This window comes from Hyperolius riggenbachi, chromosome 3, assembly GCF_040937935.1.
Source record: "Hyperolius riggenbachi isolate aHypRig1 chromosome 3, aHypRig1.pri, whole genome shotgun sequence".
Classification (NCBI taxonomy): Eukaryota; Metazoa; Chordata; class Amphibia; order Anura; family Hyperoliidae; genus Hyperolius; species Hyperolius riggenbachi.
In genome coordinates this window covers 103,886,024-103,902,828 of record NC_090648.1, presented here as the reverse complement: position 1 = coordinate 103,902,828, position 16,805 = coordinate 103,886,024, and the positions used below count along the sequence as shown (strand labels likewise).

Below are 16,805 nucleotides of genomic sequence, written 5' to 3'. Positions count from 1 at the left end.
AGCTGGAGCTCTGTCCTCTGTGGCTCCCGCTCTTCTCCCCGCCCACTGCACCTATTGCCCCCACCCACACTGGCACCCTGGAGCACCCATAGTACCCTGTTATCGGTGGGCGGGGAGGAGAGAGCGAAAAGCCATGCAGGAGGGACGGACGGAGCTCTAGCTATAAGTATAGCTAGAGCTGCGCGGGGAGCAGCAGTGTTTGGCGGTGGGTGCGCTAGGAGTTCTTCAAACCAGATCGCAACAATAGACAAGGCAACAAGGGGTTAAAGAGGCTTGGGAGGGGGGACCCCATGTTATTTTTTTAAATTTCCCACACTCTGAACAACAACAAAAAAAACAGTTTTAAAAAATAGGTAAAATTGCCAGGGATCCTTATACAGCCTTATTGTTGCTGTAAAGCGATTCCTGGCCAAAGCGTTGCCACTTCCACAGGGTTTCCAGGGGTCCGTACGCACTGCGTACGTACATTTTAACAGTAACACATGGATATGTTTTGTTTTAAACCATTCCATTGTTGCCCTGGCTTTATGTTTAGGGTCATTGTCCTGCTGGAAGGTGAACCTCCGCCCCAGTCTCAAATCTTTTGCAGACTCCAAGAGGTTTTCTTCCAAGATTGCCCTGTATTTGGCTCCTTTCATCTTCCCATCAACTCTGACCAGCTTCCCTGTCCCTGCTGAAGAGAAGCACCCCCAGAGAATGATACTGCCACCACCATATTTGACAGTGGGGGTGGTGTGTTCAGAATGATGTGCAGTGTTAGTTTACCACCACACATAGCGTTTTGCATTTTGGCCAAAAAGTTCCATTGTGGTCTCATCTGACCAGAGCACCTTCTTTCACATGTTTGCTGTGTCCCCCACATGGCTTGTGGCAAACTGCAAACGGGACTTCTTATGCTTTTCTGTTAACAATGGCTTTCTTCTTGCCACTCTTCTATAAAGGTCAACTTTGTGCAGTGCACAACTAATAGTTCTCCTATGGACAGATTCCCCCACCTGAGCTGCAGCTCGTCCAGAGTCACCATGGGCCTCTTGACTGCATTTCTGATTAGCGCTCTCCTTGTTTGGCCTGCGAGTTTAGGTGGATGGTCTTGTCTTGGTAGGTGTACAGTTGTGCCATACTCCTTCCATTTCTGAATGATCTCTCGAACAGTGCTCCGTGGGATGTTCAAGGATTTAAATTTCTCAATAACTTTATCCCTGACCTGTCTGGTGTGTTCTTTGGACTTCATGGTTTTGTTGCTCCCAATATTCTCTTAGATAACCTCTGAGGCAGTCACAGAGCAGCTGCATTTGTACTGACATTAGATTACACACAGATGCACTCTATTTATTCATTAGCACACATCAGGCAATGTCTGTGGGCAACTGACTGCACTCAGACCAAAAGTAGGCTGAATAATTACGCACACCCCACTTTGCAGTTATTTATTTGTAAAAAATGTTTGGAATCATGTATGATTTTCGTTCCACTTCTCACGTGTACTTTTGCAAACCACTGTATATATTCATTAGTTATCAGGAAACTCTCCTGGAGATCAGTCCTTCACCAGATCATCTTCATGAAGAAGTGGGTCATATTTGACACATCTGTGTGTCCCAAGATTATTCATCTGTCACTCTCAGCCATGTACATCTTTGAGGCTTTGTTCAGATCTATAAATCGAAATCGCTGACACCAGCGATTTTCAATCTTTTGCACGTTTTTTTTTGCCCTCCCAGCGCTTACTTGCACATTGCGATTTTGTGTGAAACGCTTTTCAAAGCACTTTTGCAGAGCGATTTATTTTTTCACTTCCCTCTTTGACCCGGAAAAGAATAAATACAATGTATTTATGTACAGTGTAATTGCACAAGCGATTTTAGGGCGATTTTTAAAATCGACGGCGCTTATAAAATGCTAAAACGCCCTAGGTGTGAACAAGCCATGAAAGCTGGTTTTGTTGCGTTGCCTTGGTGATCTGATGCTCCTGCCGCATCCCACAACGCAAAACATGACAAACAGGACCCTGCAGCACAGTGTGGCGACATAGTCATATGCATAGCGCCGCCCCCGCTCAGTGACGTACTCCCTGCAGGGGAGGAAGTACACCCCTGGGATTCCCGTCGGTCTGCATATGTGTGCTGTTCCGTCGTTTACACCTACTGCGTTGACTATAGACTTACATTACCCCAAGCACTGCGCGTTCAGTGGGGCTCTTGCAGTAACGTGCTGTTGCCCTTGTACCCGGCACACCTCAAGTGAACACAATACTATAGACTTTCATTGCTTTTGTGGCCCTTTGTGGCAAAATAGGGCAACGCAATGCAGGTTTACCCTGCAAGTGTAAAAGGGGCTAAGGCATTCATAATACATTATGGCCCAAACACTGGCCCAATGACTCGTTATCCATCTCTTCATGATTGCTAAATATATACCTGGACTGGTAGAAAGATAATAAATGAATGATGGCCTCATGTAGGATTCGGACTATACTTTCAGTCAGTGACATCCCTCTCTTCCTCCTAATTGGTAAATTGAAATAATCAATCCTCTTGGTGAAGCTCTAGGCAAACCTGACTGACAGAGATCGTACTGGATGCATTGCCCGGCTTTTTGCCCACAGAATGACCTGGGCCCCGCCCACCTTCCTTTCATAGCAGTTGATTTTATGTGTTAGCACGGTGTCAGAATGAAGTAATTGACTTTCTTATTGCCCGATTCAGGTTCACTTTTAAAAGGATGGAAATAGGATGGACCCCGAAAAAAACAAATTGCACAAAGTGTCAGGAGTAGGGATAGCAATGCTTAGAACTCATGGAGAAGCATGCGATCAGTTTGATCAGCTTATAGATTTGTAAGGCTCTGATTTGCTGGTCATGACCATGTGTTAAACTAGGAATTAATCACAGCAAATCAGAAGCCTACACATCTATCAGCTGATTTAACTGATCACATGCTTCTCTCTGAGTTCTCAGAGGCCCTGTTCACATTGCATGCGTTGCCGTCCGGATTTCGCAGACACGCACGACATCAGAAAGTGCACAGACTGCACTGTCTGATGTTCACACTGCATGCGTTCTGTACCAGTGTGGTCCGCTAACGCATTTTTTCCAGAAACGCGCGGCTGACCCATTCACTACAGTGAATGGGTATCAGCCACGCAACGCATGCAGGCGCAGATGGTGTGTGTTCGTATGCGTTGCATTCCGATCGCACGGATCTTGTTCAGGAGATTCTGTTTATTAAATACTGAAAATTTGGTGTTTCTAGGACTAACGGGGGCTTTGCTATTAACCACTAAAGTCGGCGGATTTTTACTGTAATGTAAATGCAGAAAATAGGCAGATGCAGATTTTCTGCATTTTACATTACAGTTAAAATCCGCCGACTTTAGCAGTTAATAGCAAAGCCCCCATAAGTCCTAGAAACACCAAATTTTCAGGGTTTATTAAACAGAATCTCCTGAACAAGATGCCAAAAAAGTTTTCAAAAAGACCTTATAGTTTTTGAGAAAATCGATGTTAAAGTCGGGTGGAATTTCCGTGATTTACAGCGGAAATTTCTGTGATTTCCGGCGGAAATCCGCCTAACGCACTTGCATTACCGAAATGCAATTTCCAATCGGAATTTTGGAAATTGCATTTCCGCAGAATCCGAATGAGCATCCCATCCTTGGTCATGAGTAAGGGCTCAGACACACTATAAACGTTTGCGATTGATCAGCGCTTTCTGAGCACTTTTTAAAAATTTCTCCCATTCACTTGCATTAAAATTGCGGTAAAATTGAAATTACAAATGAAAGATGCAATTACAAATGCAGAACTAAAATTGCAAAATGTAGAAACTCGTATGGCAGAAAACCTAAGCTGGGTTCACACTTCACTGCTAAAGCAGCGTATGAGTAAGCGGCATGGTAAGCACATCTGCTTAATGCAGTAGCATTGTTCACACTTCTTGGTGCGTTTGCCTGGCCACTTTTCTCGACGCCTGTGCTGTCCCCGCTCGTTCGCTGCTCGCCTGTAGACCAGGAAGCATAGGAGTTCTTGTTGGTTTGTAAAAAAGTGAATTCTATCTAGCAACAGGGAGGATTCTAACTTGTCCACATGAACCAATGAAAATATTCTCTGTTGCAGGAGGATTCCCATTGGTTCTTTTGGAAACCAACAGGAAGCACAATGCTTCCTGGTCTATGGGACAAGCGGGGACGGTGGCAACGAATATCCACAGGAGCGGTATACATTTTTCGTACGGCGGGGAGCCTCCTGGGAATGGACACCTCAGGCTTCACAGAAAACACACGTGATTTTAAAGAGGAACTTTAACCAAGGATTGATCTTCATTCCAATCGGTAGCTGATACTTCCTTTACATGAGAAATCTTTACATTTTCTCAAATACATCAGGGCGGTCTGTATGACTGTTGTGGTGAAACCTCTCCCACACAAGGTCTGATTTATACTTTGTGTGCTCCTAGGCTAAGTATGTTGTGACTCCCCTTTCTTGTGCAGCAGCAGCGCCCCTCCCATTCCATGTGCAGCCCCCTCTTCCATGTGCATTATCCATGTACAGCAGCCCCTCCCATTCCATGTGCAGCCTTCTCTTCCATGTGTATCATCCATGTAGAGCAGCCCCTCCCATTCCATGTGCCACCCCCTCTTCCATGTGTATCATCCATGTACAGCAGCCCCTCCCATTCCATGTGCTTCCCCCTCTTTCATGAGTATCATCCATGTAGAGCAGTCCCTCCCATTCCATGTGCCGCCCCCTCTTCCATGTGTATCATCCATGTACAGCAGCCCCTCCCATTCCATGTGCCGCCCCCTCTTCCATGAGTATCATCCATGTAGAGCAGTCCCTCCCATTCCATGTGCAGCCCCCTCTTCCATGAATATCATCCATGTACTGCAGCCCCTCCCATTCTATGTGCAGCCCCCTCTTCCATGTGTATCATCCATGTACAGCAGCCCCTCCCATTCCATGTGCAGCCCCCTATTCCATGAGTATCATCCATGTACAGCAGCCCCTCCCATTCCATCTGCAGCCCCCTCTTCCATGTGTATCATCCATGTACAGCAGCCCCTCCCATTCCATGTGCAGCCCCCCCCCCCCTTCCATGTGTATCATCCATGTACAGCAGCCCCCTCCCATTCCATGTGCAGCCCCCTCTTCCATGTGCATCATCCATGTACTGCAGCCCCTCCCATTCTATGTGCAGCCCCCCCTTCCATGTGTATCATCCATGTACAGCAGCCCCCTCCCATTCCATGTGCAGCCCCCTCTTCCATGTGCATCATCCATGTACTGCAGCTCCTCCCATTCTATGTGCAGCCCCCTCTTCCATGTGTATCATCCATGTACAGCAGCCCCTCCCATTCCATGTGCAGCTCCCTCTTCCATGTGTATCATCCATGTACAGCAGCCCCTCCCATTCCATGTGCCTCCCCCTATTCCATGAGTATCATCCATGTACAGCAGCCCCTCCCATTCCATGTGCAGCCCCCTCCTCCATGTGCATCATCCATGTACTGCAGCCCCTCCCATTCTATGTACAGCTCCCTCTTCCATGAGTATCATCCATGTAGAGCAGTCCGTGTCTTTCATGATCAGCATCATTTTCCCTTTTCCATGTGCTGCTCCCCATTTTCGGCCTCCTCTTTCATATGCAGCAACATCTCTTTCATGTCCAGGTGGCCCCTTGTTCGGCAGCCGCCCAAGGCCCGGGCCTTTGGGGCCTTCCCAGAAATCCGGCCCTGCTCCCACAGTGTGATGTCATGACCATGGCCCTGACAGTTTGCTGTCTGTGAACTTTGTTGCATTGTGGAAAATAACGGCTTTTTCCCCAACTGCCAAGCAAGCCATATCTCCCTCTGTGCATAGAACTCTCTGTAACGAACATTCTGTTAAGTTATTTTCACTACAGTTCAGTTTATGTTTAAATCTACTTTTTAAGTTTAAACTGTTTTATTGATTTTGCTCAATGACACATTAATTTAAGGATGCCAGAGCTAAAATCTATGAACTGTATTATAACTGGAATGACTTACCAGTAGTCACTTCCTGTCTGAGTCAGGACTGAGTCAGCCACTTACACAGCTGATATTTAACTCTTTCAGGCAAATAAAGGGAAAAAAAAACACAGCATAGTTATTTGTGTGCTAGGCACTGTACATACCCATTTACATCTCATCATGTCACATGTCACCTCGGGTACCATAGACCCTGAACAAGCATGCACATCTATGACAATCTGACAAGATTAGCTGCATGCTTGTTTCAGGTGTGTGATTTAGACGCTACTGACCAGAAAGATCAGCAGGACTGTCTGGCAAAATTGGTATTGATTAAAAGGAAATAGATATGGCCGCTTCAATAGGTCTCACCTCGGGTTCCTTTTAAGCAAGTGTGACCACTGCCTGAGGGATCAAGGACTAGCTACACTGTAGCTAAGAGCACTGCCAGCCACTGGCTACTATAAACAAACATAGTATTCTTTTCTGGCTGCTACCAGAATACTGTACAATGTATCAACTTATTGAAAAGATACATTGTAATACAGCTGTCTACTAAAAGAAACTTGTAGACATTTTGGTCTGTCATTTTTCAAGCCCTTAGTTCATCCTCCTAGATTTTCATTGTTAAAGATAAATATGCTCACTCACTTTTAGGGCTCGTTCCCACTATCGCGAATCTGCATGCGTCCAACGCATGCAGATCCGCACATGTAATGCAAGTGGATGGGCCTGTTTCCACTGTAGCGTTGTTGAGGTGCGTTTTTTTCAGCGGTAAAAAACCGCACAAAAGAGCCAACGATTTCGCCTGCGTCGGGAATCCGTGCGAATCGCCGCTAATGTATTTAATAGTAAAAACGCATGTGTTTGTTACATGCGTTTTTACCCGCGATTTCGCGTGCGATTTCGCACCTTTTTCAATTTTATTTAGCCCTGGCAGTGTCATGGTTAATTTCGCATGGCACCCTGCCATGCGAAATCGCATGCGAAATCGCGGGTAAAAACGCATGCGGAAACGCATCCGCATGCGTTTTTACAAGCGTCGGAATGCGGCCGAAATCGCGTCGCAACAGTGGGAACGAGCCCTCAATATTTGATGCAGCCGTTCCACAGAATTCCCATGAAATATTCAGTCATGTGACCCAAGACACATTCACAGAAGCTTGCATTTGTAAGGAGAGACAAAGGACAGTCTTCACTGATGAGTAGGGATGGTCCATGTGATGCAAATACTTCAGAGTTGATGCAGGATCATGCAAATTGTCTATGTAAATTTTTGCAGCTTGAAAATGGACCAACTTCTTCCTTTTCCCTCTGCTTATAGTTCAACTCTTTGTGGCCAGCACTGCAATTTTATAAATTCTCAATTTTATGTTCACATAGATGTTTGGGGAATGGCACAGTCTCTGCATGCCAACTGTTCAGTGAAACTGACCCTTGCAAGTGGCTGCAGCATTCGGGGCAGGAGGTGGGATTCATGCATCTGACCACCTGTCTGATGCTGCATGCAATGCCACTATCCTTGTTATTACCCCCCCCCCTCCTCCCCCCCTGTGTGTGAAAGGGAACCCGAGGTGGGAGGGATATGGAGGCAGACATATTTATTTCCATGTAAACAATGCCAGTTGCCTTAAAAGGAAATAAATATAGCAGCCTCCATATCCCTCTCATCTCGGGTTCCCTTTAAATGCTGATACAATGGACTCCATTCACAATACGTGTGGTAAAGACATTTGTAATGAAAAATGACCAACAGCAGTAATTACCATTTTTTTTCCACATTCACAAATCTTTTTTCGGAGTGCAAGTAAAGGTCAGTAAAATAGTGTGGTAACATGGCGGTAATAGTGAAAAAAGTCGTTAAATGTTTGTTTGTGTAAAATATTCTGTGGAAAAATTCCGTAGTCCAGTAAATACAGCTCAAAAGACTACATAGAATTGGATGTATAGTGAAAAATAAACCCTGGTGCTTACAGTTGTCTTACCTGCAAAAGGTGCTCCAGACAGAGAAATGCACAGGTCAGCCAATGGCATAGCAATAGGGCAGTGATGGCCAGGAATGGTCGGAATAGCCCATTTCCGCCATATAGAAATTCCGTTACCGTTCCATTCCGACGGTATACCGGGGCAGTTCCGCCTTATACGGAATTCCGTCGGAAAAATCTCTCTCTCTCTCTCCTCCTCCTCCTCCATCCATCCAAGTAGGGAATTGCAGATTTTCAAAACAGCTTATATACCATAGCTGGGATTTGAACCCAGAAACTAGTGTGTAGTAGGTATCTGTCTTAACCTCTAGACCATGACCCACACTACATGCTAAAGCTGGCGGTAGCATAAACCATACTCCCATTATGATCAATTCGATAGAAAAAGTATCATGATTAAGGATTTGTACTTTTTGAAAAGCATGCTTAAATACCATAGCTGGGATTTGAACCCAGGACCTAGTGTGTAGTAGGTATCTGTCTTACCCTGTAGACCATGAACCACACTGCATGGTAGTAGGTATCTGTCTTACCCACTAGTAAGGCTGAGGCTGGAGAGGCTGCAGCCTCAGGGCGCAGTGTAGGAGGGGGGTGCACAATTCATTCAGCTGTCATTCCCAATTGTGTTTGAAGCAGAAAGAAATAAGAAAAGGTGATACATGGCAGCGACTGCAAGCCAGATAAGTAGAGATTAAGGTGTTGGGGGTGGGGGGGGGGTGGCCCTGGGGCACCTCTTAGTGTAATAGCAATCAGTGTGTGACAGCTGGGGTGGGAGGGATGGGGGGGCGCTAAAGCCTGGCCCTGAGTGTGGTTGATGGTCTAGAGGGTAAGACAGATACCTACTACACACTAGGTCCTGGGTTTAATTCCCAGCTATGGTATATAAGCATGCTTTTCAAAAAGTACAAATCCTTAATCATGCTACTTTTTCTATCGAATTGATCATAATGGAAGTATGGTTTATGCTACCGCCAGCTTTAGCATGTAGTGTGGGTCATGGTCTAGAGGTTAAGACAGATACCTACTACACACTAGGTTCTGGGTTCAAATCCCAGCTATGGTATATAAGCTGTTTTGAAAATCTGCAATTCCCTACTTGGATGGATGGATGGATGGAGGAGGAGGAGAGAGAGATTTTTCCGACGGAATTCCGTATAAGTATTTGACTACCGGAATCGGAATTAACCTAATTCCGGCCGGAATCACGGAATTTATAATTCCGCGGAATTTTTCGAGCATCCCTAGTGATGGCTAGCCTTGGCACTCCAGCTGTGGTGGAACTACAAGTCCCATGAGGCATTGCAATACTCTAAGCATAACTCAGGGAGGCGGTAGCATGATGGGATTTGTAGTTTGGTCACAGCTGGAGTGCCAAGGTTAGCCATCACTGCAATAGGGGATGCAGAGGTTGCGACCGCACCAGGGCCCCTGGACCAGTGGGGTCCTCCTTAAAGGACTTACGAGGCCAAGAATACAAAGAAAACCCCCAAAAAACTTAGATACCTGCGTCAGCTTGTAAGGCTCGGAGGACGCCGTCCGCGCCCTCTGTGCCGTTCCGCTGGGTCCCCGCCGCTCAATAGCCCCCCCGAACGGTCCCCGACCGCACGGGTCGGTCTCTTCAGCCTGTACAACGATGGCCGCCGGAGCTGGCCGTGGCTGCGCAGTCTGCATAGCCACGAGTGCGGCTGCGCAGCTCTAAGGCCAACCCCCCCCCCCCCCCCGATCCACATAACAGTAGCGTGAGAGCTGCGCAGCCGCACTCGCGGCTATGCGGACTGTGCAGCCGCGGCCAGCTCTGGCGGCCATCTTTGTACAGGCTGGAGAGCCCGACCCAGGCCGCGCGGTCGGGGACCGTTCGGGGGGGTATACTATTGAGCGGTGGGAACCCGGCGGAACGGCACGGAGGGCGCTGACGGCGTCCTCCGTGCCTTACAAGCTGACGCAGGTATCTAGGTTTTTTTTTTTTTTTTTTTTATTCTTTGCCTCGTAAGTCCTTTAATACATCTCATTATCTTTTAATGGGTGCTGTGCTGGTAATGAACACCTCTATGGGCCTGATTCACAAAGCGGTGATAACTCAGTTATCACGCCTAAAAGACTTTAGGCATGATAACCTTTGCACCACACCGGTGAAAAGCCAGTTTAGGCGTGATAAGTTTAGGCATGATAAGTTTAGGTGTGATAAGTTTAGGCATGCTAAGTTTAGATAAGTGTAGATTGCTTGCAAAGTCCCGCACGCAAAGCAGCGCCATTAAACTCTATGCGAAGTGCACCAGACTTTGCTAGCGCAAAACTTTTGATCAGCTGTGCACTGCGGTGCTAACCCAGTTGGTGCTTAAACTTATCATGCCTAAACTTATCACACCTAAACTTATCATGCCTAAACTTATCACACCTAAACTTATCATGCCTAAACTGAGTTTAGGCATGATAAAGGGCTTTTCACCAGGGTGCTAACTGTTAGCACAGCTTTGTGAATCAGGCCCAATATGTGCATTGGAATAGTAGTAATCCTTAGGCCCGGTTCACATTAGAAAAAATGAGCCAAACGGATCCGGTAAGCGGATCCGGTCTCCGCTTCACCGGATCTGGATGGCTCTGTGCACATTGGCAAGCAGATTGTGAAAACTGATCTGATCACCGATGGATCGGTTTTCACTCCGTTTGCCAGCAAATACATACCTAATGTCAGCGGCAGAGGCTTCCTCTTCCTGCTCTGTGATTACAGTCACATGACACGGAAAAAGACGGATGCCTCTACCACTGGCCTTTAGGTATGTATAGAGGCCCGGTTCACCCTCGCTCACCAACCGCCCGGCTGCTGCAACCCCCCTCACCCTCCCACCGCTCAGGTTTGCGTCGCCCCCATCCCCCGTGGAATGGTCCATTTCTTTACTAGTGTGAAGAAACATTTCGTTCTCCATTGCCCCAATGCAAAAGCATTTTTTTGTCCAGTTCCATTCCGCTGGGCAGAACGGTCCGGGAAATTAGGGCCTGCAGCATTTTTTTTGGTCCGGGGAACGGAGCGTATCCGTACCAACGGACGCATGTGAATGTTCCAATATGTTAACAATGGATCCTTTCACATCCATTCCGTTTGTACAGTATACGTTCCAGTTACGTTCTGTACAAAAACACAGAGGTGAACCGGGCCTAAACTAACCATTTCCTTTGATTACACCTCTCGGACACTGAAACTGTCCTTGGTAGGTTTTGGGACTTCTTATCAATACAGTGCTTAGGGCCCCATGTCAAACTTGCACTGGGGCCCCAAACTCCTCAGCTATGCCACTGAGTTCAGCATCCTGTGAAAAAGGAGTTTTAGGACTGGTTCACACTGCAAAATGCAATGGTGTAATGATTGCAACTTTGCAATGCAATTTTGTTGGCTATTGCAATTTTGCTCAAGCAGCAGCAGTCTGCATCACACTCACTAAATAAAAGCTGCATGCCCCATTCACAATTTTATAGTGATCACAACGCTGCAGCATGAATACTTACATTAAAATACTTTGCCACAGCACTTCAATCACCAGCGATCAGCAAAGCGCTGCGAAAAACCTCAAAAAAATCGCTCCATTGTGAACCAAGTCTTATGCCTAGTACACAATTTCTGTCAGATTGATGGCTAAATCTATTATTTTTGACAGATCCGCTTTGATTACCGATCGATTTTCCAATCACTTTTATACAAAATCGATCAGAAAAACGATCGGAAAGCAGATCAGACCTATCGGAAATAATCGATTCGACTGTCAATTTGGCGGAAAATTGCAGTGTACCAGCCATTAAGCCTAGATCACACAATGCAATTTTCCATCAGATTGACGGTCGAATCCATTATTTTTGACAGGTCCGGTCTGCTTTCTGATTGTTTTTCCTATCACTTCTATACAAAACCGATGAGAAAAAAAGACCGGGAAGCAGATCAGAAGCGGACCTGTCACAAATAATCGATCCGACTGTCAATCTGTCAGAAAATTGTATCATGTGTACCAGTCCATAGTGGCTTCCCAGCAGCAGAGGGAGGAGGTGGGGATGGTCAGGTGATCAGTACTGACAAGGAAATACTGGCTAGTGCCCCCCTCCCTGGCTGCCTTGTGTGGCTTATGGTAAGAAAGGGGGAGTAGCCTCAACAGGAAATAGGTCTATATGACCCAGCCGGGTGGTTTTAAATAGCAAAAACCCATGCATTCAATATACATAGAAAAGTGCTATCATCTTATCTAGCACTACAAAACAGCGGCTGTCACTGGGCTGTATAGATCGTATTGTCCAGTGCCAGCCCCACACTTGGCAGTCGCATGCTGGCACGCTGAGGCTCTCTGTGGCTGCAGCTGGCACTGATAATGAGCCAGGGCTGCATGCCTCCCATAGGCGGGCGCTGGATTGCAGTGCCATATCACCGCCCGGCAGCGAATTGCAGCGCATCAATCTCGGCTTCTCCACTGCATTGCAGTCGTTGCATCCCCGCTCCGGCTCCGCCTCCTGGCCAGGCTTGTCATTAGCATAGCGGCTGGCGGCTCGACCAATGGCAGCGGCCGGGGAGCTGCTGCCTCGGATGAGGACAGGGAGTGGCACGGCGCGTGCGCACTGCCGCCTGCTGCAAGTCCTTTATTGCAGCCTGGGCACAGGGAGACCGGGGGCAGCGCATCCTCATCTTCCTCCTCCTCCTCAGCACCCTCCGTCCGCAGCACCGGTCCTGTGTCCGCCAGCCCCCCGCCCAGCACCAAGGGGAGAGCCTCCAGCATGTCTTACCAGGGCAAGAAGAACATTCCTCGCATCACGGTGAGTGGGGGGCTCCAGCGATTGGCATTGGGATTCTGCAGAGCCCACAGCACCAGCCTGGCATTGCAGAGCAGCCCGCCCGTGTGTGTGCCATGCTCTGACCATGCAATCTGGCCGCAGGCTTGCATTGGGGGTGCTTCCAGGCAGAGGATGCCTTGCAGAAGTCTGTAGGTGTGTCATTGTATGTAGATGTCAGGATGCTGATGCCTGGCTGTACAATAGCAGCCTGTACTGATTTCACATAGAGAGCAGAGCATCATCTGCTATCTGTTACATGGACATCTATCTATAGGACATGGCTGGCGGATGTGGAGTGATGGAGATGCTGCCAGCTATTCCCATAGCTACAGTCTTGCCTAGGGTACCACTCAGGCTGGGTATGTGTGTGTGTGTGTGCACTACTAAGCCTTGCATTGTTTAGGGAGGTGGATTATTCAGTCAATGAAGAACCTGCTGTGCATTTACACTATGTAAACAACTGTAGTGTAACTGGAGATTTCAGTGTAGTGCAAGATAAGCACACAGATGATGTGAAGGCATTGAAAACATGATATATCCGTTTTACTACCATTAATCGTGGAGATGCCAAATGCAGAATCTTTTCCAAGTCTGGTCACCGGCTCCGTACGTTTCAACGCTGTCTCCGTCTCAGTGCTGGAATTTTATTTATTTGTTTGGAAGACTCAGCAGGAACGCTAAAGACTCCAAGAACGCTTTGGAGCCGAGACCAGAACCACATCTGGGAGATGTTGCCGAGAGAGTCCCTGGATGATGTAGGGTACCAAAAACCACAATATCAGTGCAGTGGTAAGCAGGCATTGTTCCAGTAGCAGGGAATCCATCAGGATGTTTTCGATTGGTGGATGATGAAACTGATTAAAATAAAATAATAGCTCAGTATTGTACACATTTAGGAGCCCTCTTTGTTTTGCTCGGGATCCAGAGGCATAGTGGCGTCGTTTCAGGGTGGATGGCGTTACATAACATAAATGGGTCTGCCATGAGAAGCGTAGCAGTGGATTTTTCCAGGGTGTAGCTGTGTGCTGAGGATGTTGCCCTGGCGATCGCCTTGTTGTGTGTGGATGCCGTGATGTGAGATGTATCTATTTGTCAGGGGGTGCCGGGTAAGATGGCAATTATTGATGGATCATGAAGACTAAATAGTGGTGTGTCTGGCTGGTGGTGAACAGATGGGGTTACTCTGCCACACATAGGAGGGGGGGGGGGGGGTGCAGCATCCTGACAAAAGAGGAGTGTCAACCATACACACAGAGCTGCATGCAATTACACACACACACTGCACTGCTGGTAATGAATGCATACTATAGAGAGATGCACCCTGCTGGGGCTGACCCAGAAAAATGATGCTCAGTTGTTTTTCTGCCTACACCTGCCGTGTGCTGCTTTTCCTATATACACAGCAATGTATTACATGTAGCATCATTGTCTATCTTTTGTACATCATTATTATTTAATATTTATATAGCGTTGACATCTTCCGCAGCGTTGTACAGAGCATATTGTCTTGTCACTGTCTCTCAGAGGAGCTCACAATCTAATCCCTACCGTAGTCTTAGTATATCTGAGTAGTCTAGGGTCAATTTAGGGGGGAAGCCAATTCACGTATCTGTATGTTTTTGGGATGTGGGGGGAAACCGGAGTGCCTGGAGGAAACCCACGCAGACACAGGGAGAACATACAAACTCTGTGCAGATAGTGCCCTGGCTGGGGTTCGAAGGGGGACCCAGCGCTGCAAGGCGAGAGCACCAACCACTACGCCACTCTGCTGCCCACTATGCTACTGTGCTGTCTGATGCCAGGGCTGTGGAGTGAGTACAAAAATCAATCAACTCTTGACTCCTCAGTTTATGAAACCACCACTCCGACTCCAGGTACCCAAAATTGCTCCGACTCCACAGCCCTGGCCAGTGCATGGCTGTCACTTGTTTCTCTGTATTCTCTATATGCACATAAGCACGTACTCCTGTCATGTCCAGGAACCCTCGGCAACCCATCACTGTTTTCCCATGTAGTTGAGATGACTCCTTGTATTAATGTTCTTTCTGTTTGCTTACCATACTGTGTTTTCATCATACTCCTTTCATCATCAATATTGACCGAAGCTGTTCTAGTTTGGCTTGTGAGGCCTTATTTATAGCCATAAGAACAGAGTTTTTTAGCCATTGCGAACATTCTAATGGAAAATGACAGCTGAGATCTGATTGGTGGGAAATTTGTCTCAGCCCCTCTTTCCTCTCATCTGAGCTGAGGCCTTCATCCTGTGCTGGAGGCTGCCATCGACTGACCTCATTGGCCGATTCTGATCCTGGACAGTGCCACAAGTGCTGCTTCATTTATGGCAGGGATGTAGACCTCTTGTCCTCATGGGTCGAGGTCCTCACACATTTATGGCACAGCTCAAATGAATTGATGGGTCTCAATCAGTATAGGTGTGGTTTATCAAGTAGAACACGTTTCATCATGTCTCTGCCCATCACAAACACTGGCATGGATATGGCCCTCGAGGACTGGAGCTGGACAGCCCTGATTAAATGATGACATGATTTCCTAAGAACTAGTGGCTGCCTCTGGCTCATGACACAGGTAACAATAAAAGAAAGGGAATCAGTTGAGGGTTAAAGGGGCACTACAGCGAAAAACTGTAAAATTGAAAATATGTGCAAACATATACAAATAAGAAGTACATTTTTTCCAGAGTAAAATGAGCCATACATTACTTTTCTCCTATGTTGCTGTCACTTACAGTAGGTTGTAGAAATCTGACAGAAGTGACAGGTTTTGGACTAGTCCATCTGTTTATAGGGGATTCCCTGGCATATATTTATTTTCAAAAGCATTTAGTGAATGGCAGTTGCTCTGTCCAACTGCCAAAAAACTGTGTAGGGTGCAGGGATGCTGGCCAGCATCATTGTTTAAATCATTTTTAGGGAATATCTTTGTAAAGAATAAAAGCTTTGCTGAAAATCCCCTATAAAGAGATGGACTAGTCCAAAACCTGTCACTTCTGTCAGATTCCTGCTGCCTACTGTACGTGACAGCACCATAGGAGAAAAGTAATTTATGGCTCATTTTTACTCTGGAAGAAACTTACTTCTTATTTGTATATGATGTTTGCACATATTTTAAATTTTACAGTACCCTGTAGTGCCCCTTTAAAGAGGAAATTTAAGGATTGAACTTCACCCCAATCAGTAGCTGATACCCCCTTTCCCCCTTGGTCCTGACAGTTTCCTGTCTGTGAACCCCGTTGCATTGTGGTAAATAACGTTTTTTCCAACTGCCAAGCAAGCCATATCTCCCTCTGTGCATAGAACTCTCAGTAACGAACATTCCATGCAAATCACCTGGCAGAACTAAAGATGTCACCACCAGTAATACATTTCAGAATGTAAATCAGAGAGAGAGGAAAGATTTTACAATGGGCAAACACTGACTAAATAATCTATAAATGAATACTGTATAAAAAAAAAAAAATAAAAAATAAGCACATTTATTTATTTTGATATTTTCACTACAGTTCCATTTTAAGTTGAGAAAAATGAGAACACAGCCAGTTCTCAAGCATTATTGTGCATTTATTATGCTGCTGTGGCAGTCTAATTCCATTGCCTGGTATGGGCGATGGCTTTGCAAATCGTTGCTTCAGTTTTCTTGAATTAGCTTGTGTGTGATCTTTCCTCATGCGTACAAACTGATTTTCATATTTCATGCTGCTCTGCGTTCCGTTCAGTGCATGGCTGTCATACAACTGTATTTCTCTGTATTCTCTATATGCGTTTTGTTGCCTGTATACACATGTACACAAATCTGCAACAACACCGAAAACCACTGACAACTGAAGGGAATAACATGAGCTATCTAGTTATTGTGGCACCTGAAAAGAGATGGGATCTATTAAGCATCAAGTGAACAGGAAGTAATATGTTGGGAACAGGGGGAATTCTTAGGACTTTGACAAGGGACAGTAGATGATGGTTAGATGACTGGGTCAGAGCGTCTATGAATTGGCACCTGGTGTGCTG

At 46.5% G+C, this 16,805-nt stretch overlaps 1 protein-coding gene across 2 annotated transcripts in view; it reads left to right on the top strand.

Moving 5' to 3' along the window:
* DPYSL2 (dihydropyrimidinase like 2) overlaps positions 1-16,805 on the top strand; it is a 142,819-nt gene that overhangs the window by 32,060 nt on the left and 93,954 nt on the right. Inside the window, exon 1 of one of the 2 annotated variants that reach the window (XM_068274718.1) lies at positions 12,572-12,762. The exons of the other annotated variant lie outside the window; for it this stretch is intronic. Coding sequence (XP_068130819.1) covers positions 12,724-12,762 — 39 coding nt within the window. The 5' untranslated portion in view covers positions 12,572-12,723. Of the gene's footprint in view, positions 1-12,571; positions 12,763-16,805 lie in introns of those variants that run through there. 2 annotated transcript variants of the gene reach the window in all.